This window comes from Macaca fascicularis, chromosome 17, assembly GCF_037993035.2.
Source record: "Macaca fascicularis isolate 582-1 chromosome 17, T2T-MFA8v1.1".
In the NCBI taxonomy this organism is placed as follows: domain Eukaryota; kingdom Metazoa; phylum Chordata; class Mammalia; order Primates; family Cercopithecidae; genus Macaca; species Macaca fascicularis.
The window spans coordinates 28257650-28283255 of record NC_088391.1 but is presented as its reverse complement, the minus strand read 5'-3'; the positions used below and the strand labels follow the sequence as shown (position 1 = coordinate 28283255).

Genomic DNA, 25606 nt, shown 5'->3' with positions numbered 1-25606 from the left:
TGGTTAGAAAACCACACTGTCAGTAATTAGCATCCAGTGGTAGAATCTCTGGCTTATAACCTCAAGTACAACATGACTCCTCCCTTTTACCACTGGGTAGCTAATTTGTGGATTTGTGTCCTTCACTTTCCTTCACATCAATGTAGATCACATCCATGTATTCTAATGCATATCCCTACAGAATAACAACGGGTTTTAACAATGCAAAATAGTAATAATTGTAATACTAGCTTTTTCTTACAGTTTTCTCAGATTACAAGAAAAAACTAGTATTTTAAAAACTAAGTCATAATTAGCAGTAAACAAAAATAGGATGAGACTAATCTGCAGTATAAACTTTTGGTACTCAGAAGTATGTTCCTTGGAACACAGCATGAACATCTCCTAGGAGCTTGTTAGAAATGCAGAATCTCAAGCACTACCCAGAGCTACTGAACCAATTTGCATTACTTGGGCAATCGAAGTAAGTTTGACAAATATATATGATACGTGCAATATATCCACTATTTACAGGCTGTGCTGTGTAATTTCAATTTTCTATTTGAAGTTATTTCTTCTGCAAATGTACTGAGCATAAGTGACAGGCAATGCTAAGTGCAGGGAAACAACAGTGATTAAAACAGATTCAGTTTTTAGGGAGCTGATAGTCAAATAAGGGAGATAGACATACAAACACACAATGACAAAAAAGAAATTGCGTTAAGTTCTGTGAAAGATGCAAACAAGGTTCAGTGCTAGAGAATGACAAGGTAAGATCAGGAAGGTTTCTCTGAAAACTGAAATTTAAAGGATAAAGGAAATTTATAGACAAGGAGAGAGACCACCATGTACAGAGGGACCAAGGCAAGAAAGAACTTGGAGGTTTTGAAAAACTGAAGATATAAGGGGACCAAGGGAAAGTAGTGGACAAGGAAGTCGGGGCCACAGGGCAGAACGTTGCAAGGACAGTTTGCAACCAGAGCTAATTTTGCTTCCTAGAGATCATTTGGAAATGTCTGGAGATATTTTTAGATGTCAGAATATTTAAAATGTTGTGTTGCAGTTGTGTGCTACAACTGTGCTACACAATGGCAGTTAGTGCATAGAGGCCAGGGATGCCTTTAAATATCCTACAATGCAGAGTTTTGTCCTCTACAATGAAGACTTATCCATCCTAAAACATCAATAGTGGCATGTTTGAGAAACCCTACTCTAGTCTAGGGGAAGGGTTTAGAATTTTATTCTAATTGCAATGGGAAATCACTGAAATAGTTTAAACAGAATAGTCTGATTAATATTTGAAAATAATTACTGTGGCTGAGAATTGATTATTGGGGGCAAGAATGGAAACAAAACCAACTGGAAGGTCATTGTTGCAGTTGTCCTGGCAAGAGCTGATGGTGGATGGATTTGAGTGGCAGTGGGGAAGTAGTAGAAAAAATTCAGAAACTTCTGAAAATAAAACTGATACTAATTGATGTAAGGGTTGGAAAAGGAGAAATCAAATTTGACCATCCGGCTTTCATTTGAGCGAACCAAGTGGCTAGTGGACCACCTACTGAGATGACGGGACAGAAAAAAAGCAAGTCATGGGGGTCCACATTTGACATTTCTGTTTAGAAATGTTCTGAAATGCATGAGACATCTGTGTGGAGTTATTGAGAAGGCAGTCAGGAATAAGTCTGGCGCTTAGAGAGGTTTGGGCTGAAGATATAAACGTGAGAGCTATCAGTATATAGGCAGTGTTTAAAGCTATGAGACATATTAAGATACTATTTTGTGTTTATGTTTGGTAGCCTACTCTTTCCCCAAATTTATTAACTCCCTGAGGGCAGAGGTTACGTTTTTTTTTGTTTTTTGTTTTTTTTTTTTTGAGATGGAGTCTCACTCTGTCACCCAGGCTGGAGTGCAGTGGCACTATCTCAGCTTACTGCAACTTCCGCCTCCCTGGTTCAAGTGATTCTCCTGCCTCACCCTCCCAAGTAGCTGGGATTACAGGCGTGTGTCACCACGCCCGGCTAAGTCTTGTATTTTTAGTAGAGGTGGGGTTTCATCATGTTTGTCAGACTGATCTCGAACTCCTGACCTCGTGATCCGCCCGTCTCGGCCTCCCAAAGTGCTGGCATTACAGGCGTGAGCCACTGCACCTGGCCTCGAGGTTATGTTTTTTCAATCCCTCACAGAGCTTAGCAACTTTGTGTAGTGGCATCACAGCCGACAGGATTTAACAATGCCATGGTTATTCCAGGCTGAAAATTTTCTCAGCACCTAGATTGCAGGCCAGAGGAAAAGACCTCTTGTTTGAATGCGCACCACTAAGTAGTGCTGCATGATATGTTACTTCCCCTCTTTGATTTTTCTGTTTACTTACCTGCCTTGAAGGGTGATCATGAGGATAAAGCACCTAATATAGTACTTGAGTAAAATAAAAATGCCTATATTATTATCATGTGCTGTTTCTTTAATGTGATATGATAATGGCATCTATTATATCCAAGCAAAGAATATCCAACTCAATAACAGTGGAATACTTTTAGATGTCTTACCTACATCTCCGTAGACTTGTGAAGACTGATACTGTGGCATATACTGTGTTGTCATGTCTCCAGCTCCAGTCACTGGTGAGTACATATGACGTGGTGGAGGGGGCATCATGGTTGGGACAGGAATGAAACCAGGCAGAGGAGGATGTGGAGAACGGTGGAGAACTGTGTGACCACCAGGGTGAAACTCTGGTGCCTGAGGGACCACGACAACTCTTCGAACACCATTGTCTTCAATAACCTACAACATGACCATAAGATTAAAATTTCTTCCACAGAATATAAGCAATTCTTTTAAAAATGTTAAGAGTAAGGTGGGCATGGTGGCTCATGCCTCTAATTCCAGCACTTTGGGAGGCCAAGGTGGGTGGGTCACCTGGGGTCAGGAGTTCAAGAACAGCCTGGGCAACATGGCGAAACCCCGTCTCTACTAATAATACAAAAATTAGCCGGGCATGGTGGCCCATACTTGTAATTCCAGCTACTCGGGAGGCTGAGGCAGGAGAATTGCTTGAACCTAGGAGGTGGAGGTTGCCGTGAGCCGAGATAGCGCCATTGCACTCTAGCCTGGGCGACAGAGCAAGACTCTGTCTCAAAAATTAAAAAATAAATAAATAAAATAAAAAATAAAATAAAATAAAAATGTTAAGAGTAAGCATTTTTACACCATTAGAAATTTAAAAATTTTGGAGAATCAACATGAAAAGAACTTATTAAATATACTGGTACATATAAATTAGCACCAAACAAAATGAAGAATTAGTTTTTGTTATACAATTCAATATAAACCTTAAAACACTGATTAGACAAGCTAAAGAATAACATAATAAGTTATGATACTAGATATTTATCCTATGTGCATTTCCTGATGGAGTAATTTTGGTTTAGACACAAAAGGTTCAGGAATCAATTTCTTTTTCTATATTATGACTGGGAGTGGGGGAAAACAAGTTGTGGAAAGACCAAATAGAAGACAAAACAACTGGATCCAGACTCAATCAGACAATCAATGACATGTTAGAATTTAGATGCAAAATTCTTATGACCATGACCAGGACAATTTTACAGCTGATCATTTCAAGGGACACAAATACTGAATATTATTATATTAACTCCTAGTTAGGAAAAATATCTGTGGCTTTGAGGCTTAGAAATTACAAACTAAAAAAAAAACAAAAACAAAAAACAGGAATTACACCGTGGGGATAAATTTTTTTAAATGGTAAGACTTACTCCCCTGTGAACCTTACTGGAGCTGCAGAGACACACAGGAAACCCTAAAAAATTAAAGGACTTCATCTCAAAATTAGAAATCCCTCAGTAAAATAGGGCCCTTATTCTTTTAGACTTAAATGGTAACTATTAAGGTATAACAAATGGCTAATAGCTTCCTCAGGAAACAGAAAATGATCATAATGTTAAGTGCTAATTTAAAGGCAAATCCTGATTTTCAGGAAGGCAAAGTTTTATTATGTTTAGGGATAGCAAATTATTTTATAAATATATGTGCTTGGTAGGTATAGGTATAGGTATACTAGAAAACACACTTATCTGGGTATAGATAAGCCTAAATTACAAACATTAAGCAGATTATTCAACTCTCCTTACCTACTGGAGTGTAACATGACTCTTCTAACAGGGGACTAGAAGACCAAATGAATTAACTGTTTTTAATATGCTGGGTCTAGAAACATAATGCCTTGTTTTCAGCAAAATGGATGCCTCAGACCCCTTTCTCCCTATTTAACTCAGTTCTGAATTTAAGCCTCAAGCAAGCACATATGATTGATGGGAACTAAATAATATCTAGAACCCTACCTGAAGGGAATCTAGAAACTGCTGATAGCTTTTTAGGTTCTACCCTACAGGAAGGAACACTGGAAGAAGTTTGAAATGGATTTTAAGTGAGCCAAATCACAGTATCTGTCACAATACCCCTTTCACCTTTATCACTCTCCAATTCACAAATCTTAAAAAACTCTCCATTTCCAAGAGGCTTGTACTTCATATTCATTCAACCTGGTTCTAACCTACCTTCAAAGTCGTATTGTTCTTTTGCAACAAATCCTGAACCATTAACTGCAGTCAGGCTGGTATGATAAAAAACTTGTCTTCACAGTGACTATACATTTCTATACCCTGTACTTTTGTTTATGCAATTTTTCTTCTTCACTTTGCTTCCCTTTAATCTATAATAATCTTGTCTATCCTTCCAATTCTAGCTCTAATTTTACCTCCTCCACTCATTTAAAACATTATTTTTCAGCAAAACAAACTGATAATTCAAAGAAAGAAAAACCTTAGAATGCTATATTAAATATCTGTGGGGAATCCATACTAACAGGGACAGACAAACACAACCAGTAAGTTATTTAGCATGTTGCAAGGTGATAAATACTATGGAAAAGGCAGAGTAGGTAAGGGCTATCAGAAGTGTTGTCAGAAAGGAGCAGGTTACAGAATAAATACAGTGATCAGAGTAGGCCTTATTGGCAAAGTAAAGCTTTAACAGAAACTTCAAGGAAGTGGGAGGAATTAACCACGCAGAAATCTGGAAGATTTGTTCTAGGCAGAGGGAACAGTTAGAATAAAGCCCCTAAGGTAGAAGTGGGGCTGATTATACCCAAGGAATGAAAGGAAGCTGGTGTGACTGCATGAGTATAAAGGAGCAAAGGTAGAAGCAGATGAAGTCAAAGAAATGAAGGGGGGATAGGGTGGTCAGGCACCACGACACAGGCTACTATTAAGGAGTTGGAGTTCATCATTTACTGTCAGTGGAATGGGAAATCATTACAAAGTTTTGGGCGGAAGAGTGATAAAATCTAGTGTTTCTGACTCCTAGGAGATATGTGGTAGGGTCTGGAGACATTTATAGTTGTCACAACTCGGGGAGGGGAAGGGCAGGTGCACTATTAACATCTAGAAAGTAGAGAGGCCAGGAATGCTGCTAAATACCCAACAACACAGAGGACAACAAAAACATCATCCCACCTCAAATGTTTACGTTACTACAGTTGAGAATTCCTGATGTAACCTTATATTTGACAGGATTATTCTGGCTGCTGAGTTGAGAACAGATCATAGCGAGGCAAAGACAAAAGCAGGTAAACCATTCAGAAAGCTACTGTAGTAATCTAGGCAAGAGATTATCACGGCTAAGACCAGGGAGGTAGCAGTGGTGATGGTGAGAAGTGACTCACATTCTGCATATATTTAAAAGTAGAGGCCAGGTACGATGGCTTATGCCTGTAATCCCAGCACTTTGGGAGGCTGAGGCAGGTGGATCATGAGGTCAGGAATTCGAGACCAGCCTGGCCAATATGGTGAAATTCCATCTCTACTAAAAATACAAAAATTAGCCAGGCATGGTGGCATGCACCTGTAGTCCCAGCTGCTCGGGAGGCTGAGGCAGAAGAATCGTTTGAACTCGAGAGGCAGAGGTTGCAGTGAGCCGAGATTGTGCCACTGCACTCCAGCCTGGGTGACAGAGCAAGACTCCGTCTCAAAAAGAAAAAAAAAAAAGTAAAGAAACAAGACAAGATTAGCTGATGATTCCATGTGGGAAGTGAGAAAAAGTAGTTAGGGAAGAACAGTCTTCCATCAATGTGATGAGGAAGGCTGTGGAGTAGAACAAGTTTTTTTCAGGGGAAGAGATTTGGAGTTTCAAGTTTTGTACTTGTGAGTTTGAAGAGTTTATAAGACAACTTAGTGGAAATGTTGAATAGACTGTTAAGATATACTAGTCTGCAACTCTGGAAAGATTGGGAAGGGATGACCAAGCGAGGCAGAAGGAAAACTAAGAGAGTGTATAGAGTCTGGAAGTTTGGTGAAGTGTGTCAAGGAGGAAGGACTAACTGTGTCAAATGCTACTGATAGGTCAAGCTTCCCATTCAGGAAGACTAAGAATCTGACCAATGGATTTAGCAATGTAGACATTACTGTGATCTTGGAAAGCAGTTTTGGTATAGCCATAGGGTCAAAGCCTAACTGTAGTGGGTTTAAGAGAAAAAGTAAGGAGAAGAATTAGAGCTAACTGCACAATTTAAAAATGTTCTGCTGCAAAGGGGAATACAGAAATAGGGTGGTGGCTCATAGGAGTAGTGAAGTCAAGAAACTTTCATGTTTTGTTGTTTTCAGGAGTGAAATTGCAAAAGGCTCAAGATACTAATGAAAATAACCCAGCAGAGAACAAGAAACTGATAATGCAGAAGAGAGAAAAGAAAAAATGCTAGAAAATGCTAGAAATATGCAGGCAAAAAGGGACGGGTTCCAGTACCCTAGTGGGGGAACCGAGTCTGGACAGGAGCAGGAAAGTTTGTGTTACAGATGTGGAAGTAGAGTTTGTGGGCTGGATGAGAAGGCAGAGCACATAACTGCAGATGTGCAAATACTGGTGGAGGTGTGGGGCTAGGAGTCTGTGTAAGACACCATTTGACTGCTCCCCCATGAACTCTCCCCCAGGTACTACAATCTCAGTGATCTCTCTCTCCTATAATTTCTACTGCATTTATTCTGTATCACTTGTTTGATATTTATAACATTGAAGTGTTAATTTTCCAGATGCATATGTCTTACTCTATAATCTAACGGTTAAGTTTCTCAAGGGACATATATGAACTAGTTGATCCTTGGAACAATGTTACATACTATTATTATTTCAATTTTTCAGATGGAGAAACTGAGGCACAGAGATGTTAAACAACTTGCCCAGGGTCATATAAGTAGAAAGTAAAGGAGCCAGTATTTGAACTCAGGCAACTTGGCTTCAGATTCCATGTTCTTATCTACTTTGTGGGCATAGAATCCATAGGCCTTCTAGTGTCTTTGTTGTTGTTGTTGTTTACAAGAGATTTGATTAAAAATAAATGGCTAAATTATTTAAGAAATTAAAACCACTTTTCTGCTGAGAAAGAACATTTAAAATACAAAGATAAGCTTGGGGAGAGGAAAATGGAAAGCTACTATTTAACAGGTTCAGAGCTTCAGCTTTCAGCAAGATGAAGAGTTCTGTGGATGGAGGGTGGAGATGGTAGTGCAATGTTGTAAATGCACCTAATGCCATTAAACTGTAAACTTAAAAAAGGTTAAGATAGTAATTTTACGTTATGTGTGTTTCACCACAATTAAAAAAACAGAACAAAACAAAACTTAAACCTAAGATGTAGACAGAGGAGGGGGAAAAAAAAAAGCCAGATAAGAACTGAGAGCATGGTGAACTCCACTACCTCAAGCAGCCAGTAACTTCAGAGGAAGGCAATAGACTTCAAAACCATTTGCTAAGTCTCCAGGGGCTCAGGTGCTAAGAAATGGCCACCATGTAGAGGTTAGATTTCGTACCAACAGGGTACACCGGTTGTGATGTAAAATAAAATCAGTAAGTTGTGAAAAGGAAAAAAAAGATAAAATATAATTCAAATTTGTCAGTGTTCATAAAAATTAAAATACAGGTAAGGCAATAAAATTAAATGAGGCATTAGCATAGTCTGACCACTTAACCACAGATGCCACCTAATTTCTAAGTAGGCAAAGACATGCTTTTTTTTTCTCCTTTATTGAACAGAGACACAATTGAGAAGGGCTGCAGAGAAAGGAAACTGTGTATATTATCTGACATTTTATATTGTGTGTCTTCCTCATCAGAATATAAAGCCCATGATAAATGTTTTGTTTATTGTTTTTCCCCCCAGGACCTGGAATAGTACCTACCACATGGGTTGATGCTCTAAAAGTTATTTGTTAAATGAATGATATGATCAGATATATATATGTTCTTTTAGCACTAACAGAATGCTACATTTCTTTCTCCCTCTCTTTACACCACCGAAGCTATTAGGGTTCTGTGACCTTCTCAATTCCTACAACCTTAGCTTCCTCTCTACTTTTTGCAACCTACTTCTATGGTCTCACCCTGAACCCAGAACTATTCCAACTTTAAGCTCTTAAACAATAATATAGCTTAACTTTAAGCTCAAAACAACTTTAAGCTCTTAAATAGTAACACAGACCATTCATTCAGCAAACATTTATGTGTCTACAAACATACACAACAGTATGTGACCACAATCTCCTTTCTCTCCAGTTCTTATTATATCTCTTCATTCTCATATAAATCTCTTAGGTCTCCCCACCTTGTAGTTTCTCACATTCCCCTGTCTGTCCCTTTTGGCTGTTGTCCCCAAAAGCAGCAAGAAGACTGAGATCAGATTGATTTGCAAAATCTTTGAAAAAACACACTGACCTCACTGCTGCATGGCATCATAAAGGCAAAATGAAACACCAGGCACAGCTCAAAGGAATAACCTGAAACTTTTCCCAAAGTCCAGATAGGTTCTTTCCCCACATTATGCGATCTACAATTCCTTCCCTGTTAGGCACCCTCTCACTACCATAACAGCCCACATTCTATTAAAAAGGGAGCCATTACAAGAAAGGCAGAACTTCTGATAGTGCCTTTCAGGAGTCCCATTCAGGTAGTTTATAAACTTCTCTTGGTAAGTTATTAACTTCATCGCTGAAATAGCAGAAATGTTATCCCGTCCTGCAATACAATGCTCTTAGGGACTCTAAGTTAGTACTATTTGCCAGTGAATTAAGTTCCTTCTACTACTGGCGTCACTTGCTTTGTATTTAAGTTTTATAGTTTTATGTTTTGTTCATTTCCTCATTTGATAACTTAATTCCACTAGCACATATTTCTGCCTCTGTGCAGTACATCAATTTCTTAAAACTTTCCTTATTTGTTAAACTGCAATAATAAAGCTCAGTAAGGTTCTGCCTAAAATAAGGACCAAGCAGGCCCCAGAAATGGCTATGGAGGTTATTTATGTGTAAAGTATATAATCTTGGTGTGTGGACTACGTATCATCTTTTCAAATAGTTTGCTTCTTCTGAAGCTTTTTTTCTCCTCTTCTTCTTCTTTTTTTTTTTTTACTTAGACTTTAAGTTCTGGGATACATGTGCAGAACATGTAGGTTTGTTACATAGGTATACACGTGCCATGGTGGTTTGCTGCAGCCATCAACCCATCATCTGTATTAGGTGTTTCTCCTAATGCTATCCCTCTCCTAGCTCCCCATCCCTCCACAGGCCTGTGTGTGATGTTCCCCTCCCTGTGTCCATGTGTTCTCATGGTTCAACTCCCACTTATAAGTGAGAACATGCGGGGTTTGGTTTTCTGTTCCTTTGTTAATTTGCTGAGAATGATGGTTTCCAGCTTCATCCATGTCCCTGCAAAGGACATGAACTCATCCTTTTTTATGGCCGCATACTATTCCATAGTGTATATGCACCACAGTCTATCATTGATGGGCATTTGGGTTGGTTCCAAGTCTTTGCTATTGTGAATAGTGCTGCAATAAACATATGTGTGCATGTGTCCTAGTACAATGATTTATAATCCTTTGGCTATATACCCAGAAATGAGATTGCTGGGTCAAGCAGTATTTGTGGTTATAGATCCCTGAGGAATTGTCACACTGTCTTCCACAATGGTTGAACTAATTTACACTACCACCAACAGTGCAAAAGCATTCCTATTTCTTCACATCTCTTCAGCATCTGTGGTTTCCTAACTTTTTAACTGGCATGAGATGGTAGCTATTTGTGGTTTTGATTTGCATTTCTCTAATGACCAGTGATGATGAGTTGTTTTTCATGTTTGTTGGCCACATAAATGTCTTCTTTTGAGAAGTGTCTGTTCAGATCTTTTGTCCACTTTTTGATGGGGTTGAGTTTTTGTTTGTTTGTTTGTTTTTTTGGTAAATTTGTTTAAGTTCTTTGTAGATTCTGGATATTAGCCCTTTGTCGGACAGGCAGATTGCAAAAATTTTCTCCCTTTCTACAGGTTGCCTGTTCACTCTGATGACAGTTTCTTTTGCTGTACAGAAGCAGCTCTTTAGTTTAATTAGATCCCATTTGTCAATTTTGGCTTTTGTTGCTGTTGCTTTTGGTGTTTTGGTCATGAAGTCTTTGCTCATGCCTATGTCTTGAATGGTACTGCCTGGGTTTTCCTCTAGGGTTTTTATTGTTTTAGGTTTTACGTTTAAGTCTTTAATCCATCTTGAGTTAATTTTTGTATAAGGTGTAAGGAATGGGTCCAGTTTCAGTTTTCTGCATATGGCTAGCCAGTATTCCCAACACCAGCTATGGGTTTGTTATAAATAGCCTTGTTATTTTGAGATACGTTCCATCAATACTGAGTTTATTGAAAGTTTTCTGTGTCTATTGAGATAATCATGTGGTTTTTGTCATTGGTTCTGTTTATGTGATAGATTACGTTTATTGATTTATGTATGTTGAACCAGCTTTGCATCCCAGGTATGAAGCAGACTTGATTGTGGTGGATAAGCTTTTTCACGTGCTGCTGGATTAAGTTTGCCAGTATTTTACTGAGGATTTTCGCATCAATGTTCATCAGGGATACTGGCCTGAAATTTTCTTTTTTTGTTGTGTCTCTGCTAGGTTTTGGTATCAGGATGATGCTGGTCTCATAAAATGAATTAGGGAGGAGTCCGTCTTTTTCTGTTTTTTGAAATACTTTCAGAAGGAATGGTAACAGCTCCTCTTTGTACCTCTGGTAGAATTCAGCTGTGAATCCATTTGGTCCTGGGCTTTTTTTGGTTGTTAGGCTATTAATTACCCCTTCAATTTCAGAACTTGTTATTGGTCTATTCAGGGATTCTACTTCTTCCTGGTTTAGTCTTTGGGGGGTGTATGTGTCCAGGAGTTTACCCATTTCTTCTAGATTTTCTAGTTTATTTGCATAGAGGTGTTTATAGTATTTTCTGATGGTAGTCTGTATTTCTGTGGGATCAGTGATAATATTCCCTTTATCATTTTTTATTGTGTCTGATTTTTCTCTCTTAACAGTTTAGCTAGTGGTCTATTTTGTTCATCTTTTCAAAACAGCTCCTGAATTGATTGATGTTTTTTGAAGGGTTTCTTTTTGTCTCTATCTCCTTCAGTTCTGGTCTGATCTTAGTTATTTCTTGTCTTCTAATAGCTTCTGAATTTGTTTGCTCTTGCTTCTCTAGTTCTTTTAATTGTGACATTAGGGTGTCAATTTTAGATCTTTCCCACTTTCTCATGCGGATATTTAGCGCTATAAATTGCCCCCTACATACTGCTTTAAATGTGTCCCAGAGATTATGGTATGTTGTGTCTTTGTTCTCATTGGTTTCAAACAACATCTTTATTTCTGCCTTCATTTTGTTGTTTACCCAGTACTCATTCAGGAGCAGGCTATTCGGTTTCCATGCAGCTGTGCAGTTTTTAGTGAGTTTCTGAATCCTGAGTTCTAATTTGATTGCACGGTGGTCTGAGAGACTGTTACAATTTCTGTTCTTTTACATTTGCTGAGGAGTGTTTTTACTTCCAATTATGTGGTCAATTTTAGAATAAGTGTGATGTGGTGAGAAAATGTATACTGTGTGGATTTGGGGTGGAGAGTTCTGTAGATATCTATTAGGTTAGCTTGGTGCAGAGCTAAGTTCAAGTCCTGGACATCCTTGTTAATTTTCTTTCTCATTGATCTGATACTGACAGTGGGGTGTTAAAGTCTCCCATTACTATCATGTGGGAGTCTATCTCTTTGTAGGTCTCTAAGAACTTGCTTTATAAATCTGGGTGCTCCTGTATTGTGTGCATATATATTTAGGATAGTTAGCTCTTCTTGCTGTATTGATCCCTTTACCATTATGTAATGCCCTTCTTGTCTCTTTTGATCTTTGTTGGTTTAAAGTCTGTTTTATCAAAGACTAGGATTGCAATCCCTGCCTTTTTTTTTTTTTTTTTTTTTTTTTTTTTGCTTTCCATTTGCTTGGTAAATATTCCTCCATCCCTTTATTTTGAGCCTATGTGTCTCTCTGCATGTGAGATGGTCTCCCAAATACAGCACACTGATGGATCTCGACTCTTTATCCAATTTGCCAGTCTGTGTCTTTTAATTGGGGCATTTAGCCCATTTACATTTAAGATTAATACTGTTATGTGTAAATTTGATCCTGTCATTATGATGCTAGCTGGTTATTTTGCCCGTTAGTTGCTGCATTCTCTTCATAGAGTCAATGGTCTTTACAATTTGGCATGTTTATGCAGTGGCTGGTACTGTTTTTCCTTTCCATATTTAGTGCTTCCTTCAGGAGCTCTTGTAAGGCAGGCCTGGTGGTGATGAAATCTCTCATCTCGGCATTTGCTTGTCTGTAAAGGATTTTATTTCTCCTAAACTAAGCTTATGAAGCTTAGTTTGGTTGGATATGAAGTTCTGGGTTGAAAATTCTTTCCTTTAAGAATGTTGAATATTGGCCCCCACTCTCTTCTGGCTTTTAGGGTTTCTGAAGAGAGATTTGCTATTAGTCTGATGGGGCTTCCCTTTGTGGGTAATCTGATCTTTCTCTCTGGCTGCCCTTAACATTTCTTCCTTCATTTCAACCTTGGTGAGTCTGACGATTATGTGTCTCGGGTTTTCTCTTCCCAAGGAGTATCTTAGTGGTGTTCTCTGTATTTCCTGAATTTGAATGTTGGCCTGTGTTGCTAGGTTGGGGAAGTTCTCCTGGATAATATCCTGAAGAGTGTTTTCCAACTTGGATCCATACTCCTCATCACTTTCAGGTACACCAATCAAACATAGGTTTGGACTTTTCACATAGTCCCATATTTCTTGGAGGCTTTGTTCATTCATTTTCATTATTTTCTCTCTAATCTTGTCTTCACACTTTATTTCATTAAGTTGATCTTCAAAGTCTGATATCCTTTCTTCCGTTTGATTGATTGGCTGTTGATACTTGTGCCTGCTTCACAAAGTTCTTGTGCTGTGTTTTTCAGTTCCATCAGGTCATTTATGTTCTTCTCCTAAACTGGTTATTCTAGTTAGCAATTCCTCTAACCTTTTTTCAAGGTTCTTAGCTTCCTTGCATTGGGTTAGAACATGCTCCTTTGGCTTGAAGGAGTTTATTATTACCTACCTTCTGGAGCCTACTTCTGTCAATTCGTCAAACTCATTCATTCTCCGTCCAAATTTGTTCACTTGCTGGCGAGGAGTTGTGATCCTTTGGAGGAGGTTTTTGGAATTTTCAGCCTTTTTGTGCTGGTTTTTCCTCATCTTCATGGATTTATCTACCTTTGGTCTCTGATGTTGGTGACCTTCGGATGGGGTTTCTGTGTGGACATCCTTTTTCTTGATGTTGATGCTATTCCTTTCTTTTACTTTTCCTTCTAATAGTCAGGCCCCTCTGCTGCAGGTCTGCTGGAATTTGCTGGAGGTCCACCCTGACCCTGTTTGCCTGGGTATCACCAGCAGAGGCTGCAGAACAGCACAGATTGCGGCCTGTTCTTTCCTCTGGAAGCTTCGCCCCAGAGGGGCACCCACCAGATGCCAGCTGGAGCTCTCCTGTATGAGGTGTCTGTTGACCCCTGCTGGGAGGTATCTCCCAGTCAGGAGGCACTGGGGTTAGGGACCCACTTGAGGAGGCAATGTGTCCCTTAGCAGAGCTCGAGGGCTGTGCTGGGAGATCCACTGCTCTCTTTAGAGCCGGGAGGCAGGAACGTTTAAGTCTGCTGAAGCTGCACCCACACCTGCCCGTTCCCCCAGGTGCTCTGTCCCAGGAAGATGAAAGTTTTATCTATAAGTCCCTGACTGGGGCTGGAGCCTTTCTTTCAGAGATGTCCTGTCCAGAGAGGAGGAATCTAGAGAGGCAGTCTGGCTACAGTGGCTTTTGCTGAGCTGAGGTGGGCTCCGCCCAGTTCCAACTTCCTGGTGGCTTTCTTTACACTGTTGGGCTGGGTGGGGGCGGGGGAAGACACGGCCTACTCAAGCCTCAGTTAATGGCAGACGCCCGTCCCCCATCAAGCTTGAGTGTCCTAGGTGGACTTCAGACTGCTATGCTGGCAGCACGAATTTCAAGCCAGTGTGGATCTTAGCTTGCTGAGTTCTGTGGGGATGGGATCTGCTGAGCTAGACCACTTGGCTCTGTGACTTTAGCCCCCTTTCCAGGGGAGTGAACGGTTCTGTCTTGCTGGTGTTCCAGGAGCCACTGGAGTATGAAAAAAAACTCTTGCAGCTAGCTCAGTGTCTGCCCAAATGCCTGCCCAGTTCTGTGCTTGAAACCCAGGGCCCTGGTGGTGTAGGCACCCAAGGGAATCTCCTGGTCTGTGGGTTGTGAAGACTGTGGGAAAAGTGTAGCATCTGGGCCAGAATGCATGGTTCCTCATGGCACAGTCCCTCAAAGCTTCCCTTGGCTAGGGGAGGGAGTTCCCCAATCTCTTTTGCTTCCTGGGTGAGGTGATGCCCCACCCTGCTTCAGCTCGCCCTCTGTGGGCTCGCCTCTGTGGAAGACTCAAATTCTTACATACTGGAAACTTAAATTAACTAAAAAATGACGAGACTAGATTTTTGTCTTTGGATTACCCTGTGTAATGAAAATGACATGTTTTCTACAGATCATCTTCATCTTAAATTAAGATTAATAATAGTAGCCCACTAGCCTCACATAATCCTTCCAGGAAGACTATAGTTAAAATTAATTTATGTGACAACTACTTATGGGATACCTACTACATTTGAGTTACCGCAAGAACACAAAAATAATTAAAAGGCAGTTCCTATCCTAAGGAACCTAAAATCCTGTAGGAGTAAAAATACATATGCGGTTGTCTCTTGGTATGCATGGGGGACTGGTTCTAGGACTTTCCGTGGAAACCAAAATCTTCTAATGCTCAAGCCTCTGATATAAAATGGAGTAGTATTTGCTTATAACCTACAACATCCTCTGGTATACTTTAAATCATCTCTAGATTACTTATACCTAATATAATGTAAATGTTGTGTAAATAGTTATATTGTATTGTTTAAGAAATATGACAAGAAAGTCTATACATGTTCAGTATAGATGCAATTTTTTTTCAAATATTTTCAATCTGTGGTTGGTTGAATCCACAGATTTGGAACCTAAGGATATGAAGGGCTAACTGTTCATAATTATATTAGGTGATATGTATTATAACCAAGAAGTGGTTCAATACCACTTCTGGTATTGAAGTGATCTAGGCCCTCAAGGATCGGTAGAATTTTAGAAGGCAGAAATGGAGAAATGAATAACATTCCTTAGATAACTGCGTTAAGGAAACACCAAGTAAGCATGTGAGAAATGTTTGGCTACAAAAATGGACATAATTGGAAGTATTAAGAAAATGGTGCCAAGGCAAAACCAGGACAGAACCGTGTAAAGCCTTAAATGTCAAGAAATCTAAACTTCGTTGAGTGGACAAGCTGGCTATAGGCTCTTTAACCAAAGAATTGCTATAGGAAGATTATCTCTGTGGCTCTTGGTCTAAAGATATAGAACCTCAACTCGGATGATTATCTGATTTACAAATATTTACTGAGCCCCTACTATATAACAGGCTATATACTCAGCATTGAGGATAAAAGATGAGTAAGAGTCTTATATGATCTAGGCTTCTTACTTCTTACCTCATTCCCTACTATTCTTCCTTGATGAATCAGTCCAGTCATATTGACCTCCTTGCTGTTCCCAGGCATGCTGTCATCTTAGGCCACTTGCACTGGCCATTTCTGTCCAGAATCCTGTTTTCTCAGAGAGATGCATAGCTAACCCCCACCTGTCCTTCAAGACTTGACTGAAATCTTACCTGCCCAATGAGGCCTATTCTGACCACTCTATTGTAAAATACAACCAGCTCGAACACATTATAGAATTTTTTTTTTTTTTTTTTGAGACAGAGTCTCACTCTGTCTCCTAGGCTGGAGTGTAGTGGTGCAATCTCCGCTCACTGCAACCTCCACCTCCCAGGTTCAAGCGATTCTCCTGCTTTAGCCTCCCTAGTAGCTGGGATTGCAGGCACCTGCTACCATGCCCAGCTAATTTTTGTATATTTTGTAGAGGCAGGGTTTCACCAGGCTGGTCTCGAACTCCTGACCTCAGGTGATCCGCCCACCTTGGCCTCCCAAAGTACTGGGATTACAGGCATGAGCCACCGTGCCCAGCAAACATTACAGAGTTTATCCACTTTTTATTTTCCTCTCCCCATAAGAATATAAACCACAGAGTGGCATGAGTCTTTGCCTCTTTCAGTCATGGACATATTCCAAGCATCCAAGCGTGCCTGACATATATAAACACTCAATACATATTTGTGGAACACTGTTGAATATACGAACTGTAAGAATTCATAATCTCAGGAATTAGTTTCATAAGTTTATGAAAAGAGGAATATATGTATCAATAATATGCCATGAAAGCCTAAAGTGAGAAGCACCTGCAAAGGCTCAGGGAAAACTGCTTTCAGAGCTCACGATGAAGTGAAATGAAAAGGGTAGGAGTTTGCCACAAACAATAAAACAAAAAGGTACTGTAAGATGACAGAACAGCAGATAACCTACAAGTGCACTGAAAGAACTTGTCTTAATCATCTTTTTATCACTAGCTCCCAATACAGAGCTTAGTACGTGGTGCCACTCAATAAATCATGAACTGAACTATGCTAGAGAACAGTCTTCATGTAAGAGAATATCTGAGAAGGTGCAACAGAGAAGTAGAAAAAAAAAAAATCAGGGCAGCATGATGTCAAGGAAATCTGCAGTTAATCTTATCAGTGGTACCAAATTTTACCAGAGGTCAAAGAAGACCAGGCTGGAAAGTAGGCCTTTGGATTTGGTACACAGCGGAGGGCAGTTTTAGTAGAGTAATATAGACAGAATGCAGACTATATCAAGGAGTCAGTGTGCTAAACAAAAGTAGAGATAGTTAGTAGAGACTATTCTGAAAAGCTTACAAGGTAATTGTAGTACATGATCTCATCTCATGAGGAAGGCACTGAGACTGAAGGAAGCTGATTTGCCCAAGACCATGCAGCCAGCAAAGGTTTGAAATAAGATATGGATTCTCCTTTTCTGACTCTAAATCTCATTCCATTCTCTCCTTCCCAGTGCGCTCCTTTTGCCGTTGTTCATGTGATTGCGTGCTTCATGGAGTGGGCAGAAAATCCACCCCAATATCCCACCACCAATATTCTGGCATAATCAGGGAGGAAGTAACAGAGGGTCTGAAGAAAACTTCAAGTGTAAATTCAATGCTAGGGAAAGAAACTGATTATTTCCCAAAATAGACTGAGGCAACGAGTGCAGACTATATGAAACCTCAGTAGTGCAAGATATTGAACACCTGCAGATTTTACAGTTTAATTCAGTTTGCCTGTGTTCATAAATTACTATAAGGTCAGAGCTTTCCAGCCATTGTGCATAAAAGGTTACAGGTGTATGGAGATACTGATTTCCCCTCATCCCTCAGGGTTGCAGAGCTAAACTCTTTTCTATTGAACACAACATGCCATACAATTATCATCAGTGTCTGAGATTCTTTGTATGAATAAAGTTGGAAGCATTGTCTTGGGTTACATCTGAGCAAATGACTAAATTTTAAAATGTCAATGTAGGCACCTTTACAACCTAAAATATTATTTTTATTTAGTCATATATTTAGGGAGATAAAATTCTAGAATGAATTTTCTTTTGTGACTTAATACCCAAAGACAAAGCCAAATGATGAGTGCTGCCAATAAAAATTTTTCTTCCTTTCCAAACGTACTAAGATACTTGAAATAGATTTATGATAGATACACAACACTTGGTGAGCCTCAGTAATTAAATGGTATTTTTTCATCAAAATCAAAGAGAATAATCACTATTATATAAACATGAAAAGAAAAATAGCATAAAAACATACCTGTGGGGCATATCCAGGAGGCACATAGATAGGAGGCACAGAACCATTTGGAGACATCATTGGAACCTGAGCAGGACCTGAATGGGTCACAGAAATGATGTATTAACCCATGATTGCTTATCGGGCTAAAGTTGAAAATAATTTGAATTACATTTTTCTAATACTTCATCTAAACACTCAAGCCAACAGTAACTACATTTTTATAAAATTTTATATACATTTTATAAAAAGAAATTCAGATGATTGACCTGTTATAAAAATCTATCTTGTAAAGTGCACAAATTACCTTTTACCTACATTTGTGTTTCTTAAAGTTGAAGGGGCAGGGGCAGGGGCAGGGGCAGGGGCGGGGGCGGGTGAGAGGGCTTTTTAAAATAGATTAACAGGCTCTCCTACAGATTCTTAGTCAATGGGGTCTTGAATCATTATATTCACTTTACAAATATCCCAGGTGACTCTTATAATAGTGTAAGTTTAGAAACACTGACCTAGAGAAAAATCAAACTAAACTCTGCATATAAAAATCAATGAAAAATACAAAAGGCAAAATTTTCAAAAATAACAGGGACAAAATAAAAAAGCAAGAGGAAGAATAGTTACAAATTTGGAACTCGCTTTGCTAGGGTTAAAATACTGTAATGCGTGACTCATGTCTATGGCAGCTTAAGAACAAAGAAAAATGCCACACGTGTATTTACCCAAAGGAAAAAAAAAATTTTTTTTGTTTCTTACACTAAAAAGTTCTAAAAAGGAAAATTCAGCTTCTCTCATTCTACACTTCCTTTCACTTTTACAGTGTTAGGTTTTCCAATTAACTTTTATAACTATTATCTCTATTTTACCTTCTCTTTTAACGTTTCTGGGAACAAAAGCAGCATTTGGAGAAGGTGTGTTTTGTTCTTTCTAGGAACTAAAATCTTAGTTGCTTTATGTAACTTTTAAAAAAGTCTCTTACCCCCCTTCAGTTCCTTTCTTCCTGTAACTCTACACTGCAGTGTCCCCTCATGCCCACCGGTTTTTAATAACCTGAAATGAAACCTTTTCAAAGAAATTACTTATTTCTAAGGAAATAAGAACAAAGGTCTGATGAAGAATGTAAAGCGAAAAAGATCTCTTTTATATGCAGAATTATAATCTACCATTATATAATGGCTCTCAGCTATAAAAGAAATGAAGGACGAAAAGCTTAATTGTAGGGCAGAAAACAAATAACTTTGTTAATATTATACATACTTCAGAAAACCAGAATAAAGGGCATGGAGGTCACAGCAAATCCGGATTACAGCCATTCTGCCCTTTCTAGGGAAGGCAAGGGGTGAGGACAGAACCACAGAGTGGTAGTAAAATTAGGGCTAGGGAGATGAGAGAGCTAGGGAAGAGAAAAGAGAATACAAAAGAAAGGGGGTATGAGGGAAAATACTAAAAAGGAGTAAGGAAAGTGGGGAAAGTGGAGAAAAAAGGGGGAAGCAAGGAGAGGAGAAAGGCAAGAGGGGAGAGAAGAAGGGGAGAGCGAGAGTTAAGAGAAGAAAACGGAGGGATAAGAAAGGGGACAAGAGGCAATTAAGGAGAGAGTGAAGAGAAGACAACAAGGGAGGGAGAGGAGAAAACAGAAGGGTAAGGGGGAGGAGGAACGATGTGGAGAAATGGGAGAAAGCGGGAGGGGAGAGAAAAGACAGAAGAGGTGGGGAGGAGAAGAGAAGTAGGGATAAGACTGAAGTGGTTGAAAGAAAGTAAGAAGTGTTTGTGTAGAACACTAAATTACACATATAATATCTGGCTGAAAAGAACTTTTCAACAAGATGGTCTTCCCATCCAAAACAAGCCCACCACCAAATACATGAAGTTGTCCAGAATATTATCTTAATTATATATAACTAATACTAACTATGTGCCAGGCCTTTTGCATATTTTTTTCTCCTCATAATCATTCTATCAGGCAAATATCATCATCATCCCCATTTTCTAGATGTGGACACTGAGGCACAGAGAGGTTAAGCTCCCCAAGTGGTAGAAGTGGGATTCAAAGCCAGGTAGTTTCATTTCTAAGGACATATCCTTACCACATTTTTAGTAAACATTAAACTACTATGCAGTATTGGCAACTGATATAATTTGAGGCTTAAGAACTATGCTCTAAAGCCTCTAAGAAAAATTAAAGCCTTTGTTGTCTTTACATCCTTAAAAACATGAGAGAAAGAATAAAACTTTCTTAAGTTTAAGCAAACATTACCTATTAATTTACTGGATAAAACCTGTGAGCTGCTTTATACCTCTAGGCAGAAAAGCTTCATATAAAACTCACCTTTTAGTTCCTATATTTCTAGACTCAAGAGAAATGAGGACTGTCTTAAACTAACGCTGGTTTACTTCCATTAGCTAATTTAAATAAAATTACAATAAACTAACTTCCTGAATCCTTACAGGTGGCTTAGATATTATTTATAGTATGTGAAATTCAGCGAGAACTTGACAGAATTCACTGAAAATCATATTTGTAATCTTAATAAACACCATTAGCATTTGCACTTTTACTGTGGGTCCTTTTATATGCTGTCAAATTTAATCCTTAGAGCGAGTCATTAGAACAGGTGTTTTTGTTTTGCCATCAGAGTAATAAGTTATTGCTAATTACATTCAAAATAGTAAAATCACATAATTGCTTCAAGTTGCCCTCCTTTTACCAGAAACATGAATATATATGTAGTTACAATTCAAACCATTTTATACTTTGATAGCCGCTAAAATAGTTTATAATTTGGTAATACTAAATTCTACTTTGTTTTTTAATTACATCTAAGTGTGATGCTGAAAACAGAAATGTAACCTAAAATAAACCAGCAGTAAATATATTACTAGATGTAGCCCAGGAAAAAGACTGATTAACTTACTTCTTTACGAAGTAATCCTTTCACTCTAGCAAGTAATTTTTTTTTTATCCTGAGGCAGAAATGGTACATGGTTAGATTTTTTTTTTTTTTTAGATGGAGTTTCACTGTTGCCCGGCTGCAGTGCAGTGGCACTATCTCAGCTCAATGCAACCTCTTCCTCCTGGGTTCAAGTGATTCTTCTGCTTCAGCCTCCTGAGTAGCTGGGAGTACAGGTGTGGGCACCACCAAGCCCAGCTAATTTTTGTATTTTTAGTAGAGACGGGGTTTCCCCATGTAGGCCAGGCTGGTCCTGAACTCCTGGCCTGAGTGATCTGCCAGCCTTGGCCTCCCAAAATACTGGGATTACAGGCGTGAGCTACTGTGCCCAGCCAAAATTCCAAATATAAATGCGTCATTTAATAGGTTTTTTTAAATTATTATTTATTTGAGACAGAGTCTCACTCTGTTGCCCAGGCTGGATGCAGTGGCATGATCTCAGCTCGGCTAATTTTTGTATTTTTAGTAGAGACGGGAGTTCCTCATGTTGGCCAGGCTGGTCTTGAACTCCTGACCTCAAGTGATCCACCTGCCTCGGGCTCCCAAAGTGCTAGGATTACAGGTGTGAGCCACCATGCCCAGCCAGATTATTTTTTAAAAAGACAATTTAACGGTATCACATTTAATGCCTAAAATATTGTTGTGAAGTAACATTCAACACTGAATGCAAACCCCTATTGTATAAACATAATAAATACAAGTATCGATGTTTAGAACTGCAGCATTTACAGCATCTCATGTCTGTTGTTATTCCTGTGTCTATAGTAGCAAAACCTTAAAGCCTTGCATATTTAATGATGTAAATGATTAGCTCCTTAGTTCCAACAATACTTCTTAATTTAGAAAGTAATAGAAGATTAACTATAAACTGACTTAAATTTGTATGCAGTGAGGGAGATTTTGTCCCAAGGAAGAAACTCAGATCGTATTGTCAAATGTATACTTGGCACAAGAGTAGCAATACCTGAACAACTGTGTATACACCTAGCAGCTCCTTTATAATCTATGTGATTTGAGCATGATTTACCCCAATCATGGAGCTATTAAGCACACATTTCCTATTTCAAAAACCTGCAGAAGAGTCAACAATTCTAACCAATTGTCTTAAGAAATCTGTGAAGCTCCCCACCCCAGTTTCTTAAAAAGTGCCATCACTGACTTAAAGAAGATATTTCATCTAGTATAACTTAAATTCTTCCTTATTTTTCCTTTTTAATATTGATTCATATTTAAGAGTTTTTTAAAAAATAAAATTACAAATTTGTCCAGGAGTTTTAATTCTTAAAATGCAACGTGCTGCTGCTGTGCTACACATTCTCTATAAGCCAGCTTTCACAATGGCTTCCAAATAATCTGATGCCAATTTTCAGATTTCAGCTCTAGAAGAAAAACGTAGTAAAATAAAGATCCTAGAATGGAATACTCTGTGGAATATAAAATTACAAAATAACTCGACACAGTCTAACCTTTTTGTAATTACATGGCAATTTAAAATATTTTTATAGCGATTATATTTAGCATCTATTTTTAAAAACACACGGCATGACTTTAGATTAATACAATGCTTTCTGTCTTAAAATAAAAGCAGAATGTTCGAAAACAGCAAATCTTACCACTCATTTTGTTTTTACAGTAGCAGCAGAGAACAAGAAAATCCAACAAGGAAACAGCGTAGTACACGTTAACAGCTTTAATTGGAGAACGGTCTTTTTTTTTTCTTTTGCAAGGCTGTAAGAGGAAAAGATCCTTTGACCGAGTCACATGATAGTCATCACGTGACCTGCAGTGACCCGGGAAAGGGGAAGGGGGAAAAAAAAGCAAACGTTCCCGCTTGCAGGAACGTTTCTGACACAGGAAAAAAAAAATGATTAAATGATTTCTACTGCTGCTGCCCTGAATTTGAACATCTTTCAGATTCCTTATGAACCAATTCAAAAGCTTATCAAAGTATACTTTTCAGAAATATATATTTGATGTAAATGATTCTCTTTGTGTTCACTTTACCTTCAATAACACTACAGGTGCTATCTTCTAATTTTTTACTCATGTAGCCTGCCGCTAATTTTCATTTATAAAATTTGAGATAATATTTATTAATTTAAAAGATTCAGTCTGAAATGTCGTTGTATAACATAATTCTCGATAATCCTTAAGGAATATCCACAATACACAAATAATTGTGTATAGAATATAGGTTTGGTAGACATGTGTCTCAAAGGTGAGATTTATGTTTCAGGCTGTTATTTGCCTCTTAAGAGAATAAAGACTACCACTTTCATTGTTTTTTTTTTTTTTTTTTTAAATTTAAGATTTAAATTAAAGTGCAGGTGCTCAGTAGATGGCATTCTTACTCATATCCACGAATCTGAAAAGACAGCCTCAGGTGCAGGTTCAGAGTTCTCTATCCAAGAACAAGTAGAGACCAGAAAGGAGATCAAAGATGTCCAGTTACAACAGGAAAGAAGAATAAGAACTTTTGGAGATCTTTCATTACTTTATGGTGCTATGTAACTTCAGAGGAAATTTATTAACAGCTAACACAAATATACAGGTAATGATAATGACAGTGGTTTGTAACAAGTTGTACAGTGGAAAGAAAGTGAATTTTGGTATTAAAAGATATACTTTAATAACAACTTCAGTATTTATTAGCAAGGCAATTTACTGCTCTTCTCTGAGGTCTTAGCTTATTTCAGTGACAAGGTTAATCAACATCATAGCATTGTTGTGAGAATGAAATTAAATAAAGCACCAAGTATATTGGTTGATGATACTCAGTAAATAAGAGTTATAGTATGTAAAAGTATAATCACCATGTTTTCAAAAATAACCATATAGTGCAGAGTATATACTAGGCATCATTTTGAGTGTTTTACTTGTGTTAACTCACTTAATCTTAACAAGTTAAGTGAGTATCATTTCCAGGTAAGAAAACTGACGCAGAGTAACTTGCCAAGGGCACAAAGCGAGGAAAAGGCAGGATTATCTAATAATAAGGCTATACTTTTCTTTTTTTTTTTTTTTTGAGACGGAGTCTCGCTCTGTCGCCCAGGCTGGAGTGCAGTGGCCGGATCTCAGCTCACTGCAAGCTCCGCCTCCCGGGTTCACGCCATTCTCCTGCCTCAGCCTCCCGAGTAGCTGGGACTACAGGCGCCCGCCACCTCGCCCGGCTAGTTTTTTGTATTTTTTAGTAGAGACGGAGTTTCACCGGGTTAGCCAGGATGGTCTCGATCTCCTGACCTCATGATCCGCCCGTCTCGGCCTCCCAAAGTGCTGGGATTACAGGCTTGAGCCACCGCGCCCGGCCAAGGCTATACTTTTCAAAAACTGTAAATTACGTTCAGAGGCCCCATCTCACACAAAGGTGGAAAATAATTGGCAAAGGATACCCTAGAGAAATAGGTCCCAGTAAATACATGTAAGACACCCCAGAGGAGATAAGACAGTAAGGGTCTATTCTTACAAGTGGGGAAGGGTAATCGTTAACCTCAAAATTCCTATGAAAAGGCAGGGTTGCCCTGAAAAACGAGACCAAAGGGCAAGGAGTCTCCTGGTATCAACAGAAGGTACTCACAAACGTTAGACCCAGCCCCTCTGTAAATCCGACCATGTCTCTGATCTTCAGCCCCTAAACAAAAAGCAAGCCTCTGCAGACCACCTTCTTATTTTTGCTCACATTTTCACACAGCTGTATTTCCATTTCTTGACTGATTATTTAACTTATCATCTCCTTTCAATCGTTTCCATTATGCTCACTAGAAAGGTTTTTTTTTTCCATTATAAATAAATTCCCTTATATCCTCAATCTTTTTACGGAACACTTGTTCCTGTGTTGCCTTGAAATGAAGCCTGGATGTCCTGGAACACTTTCCCCAGCATGCCCCAGGAGCAGAGACTTCCTATCCTCTCCTGAAGCAGTGCTGGTAGTCTGCAGATACTCCAAGGCTACTTTCCTTCACCACTGTTGTTCCTGTTTCATGCTAAAGTTCCTTCTTCCTTGAGATCACAGCATATGTACATACAATCCTCTACCCCTTCTCAATGCTTTAAGGCTGAGTCCTCATTTATTGACAACTTTGGTGCTGTGTTCAATTTTGTTCTCCATCCCAACTCTTGTCCATTAGCATGACTTTAATGTCCAAAATCTAGGCTTAAAGTTCCTTGAACTCGTGTCTTTCATTGTATTTTTAGTAACCCTTGTTCAAAGATACAACCTGGAACTTATTTCTTAGAACTCGATTATCTCATCTTTGAAATCTCAAACTTTCATGTGGCCATGATATCTTTCTTTCATCTCTCGAGTTCTCTTTCTTCTACATTTGTTCTTCATAATGATCTCCCTTTTCTCCTGATCCAACACTGCTTTCATAGGCTGATTTCCTTTCCCATCCATGTCTTCCTTTGACTTCCCTATCTCCTG

The 25606-nt window shown here is 38.8% G+C and overlaps 1 protein-coding gene across 5 annotated transcripts in view; it reads right to left on the bottom strand.

Moving 5' to 3' along the window:
• The window catches only part of FNDC3A (fibronectin type III domain containing 3A), a 226865-nt gene that overhangs the window by 77127 nt on the left and 124132 nt on the right, over positions 1 to 25606 (bottom strand). For 4 of the 5 annotated variants that reach the window (XM_045377429.3, XM_065533245.2, XM_074022025.1 and 1 more), the window contains exons 4-5: positions 18263 to 18339; positions 2526 to 2763 (exon numbers count right to left, since the gene is read on the bottom strand). In XM_045377429.3, the coding sequence (XP_045233364.2) occupies positions 2526 to 2763; positions 18263 to 18339 (315 nt within the window). Of the gene's footprint in view, positions 1 to 2525; positions 2764 to 18262; positions 18340 to 22799; positions 22873 to 25606 lie in introns of those variants that run through there. The other variant, XM_005585849.5, reaches the window with a different exon arrangement.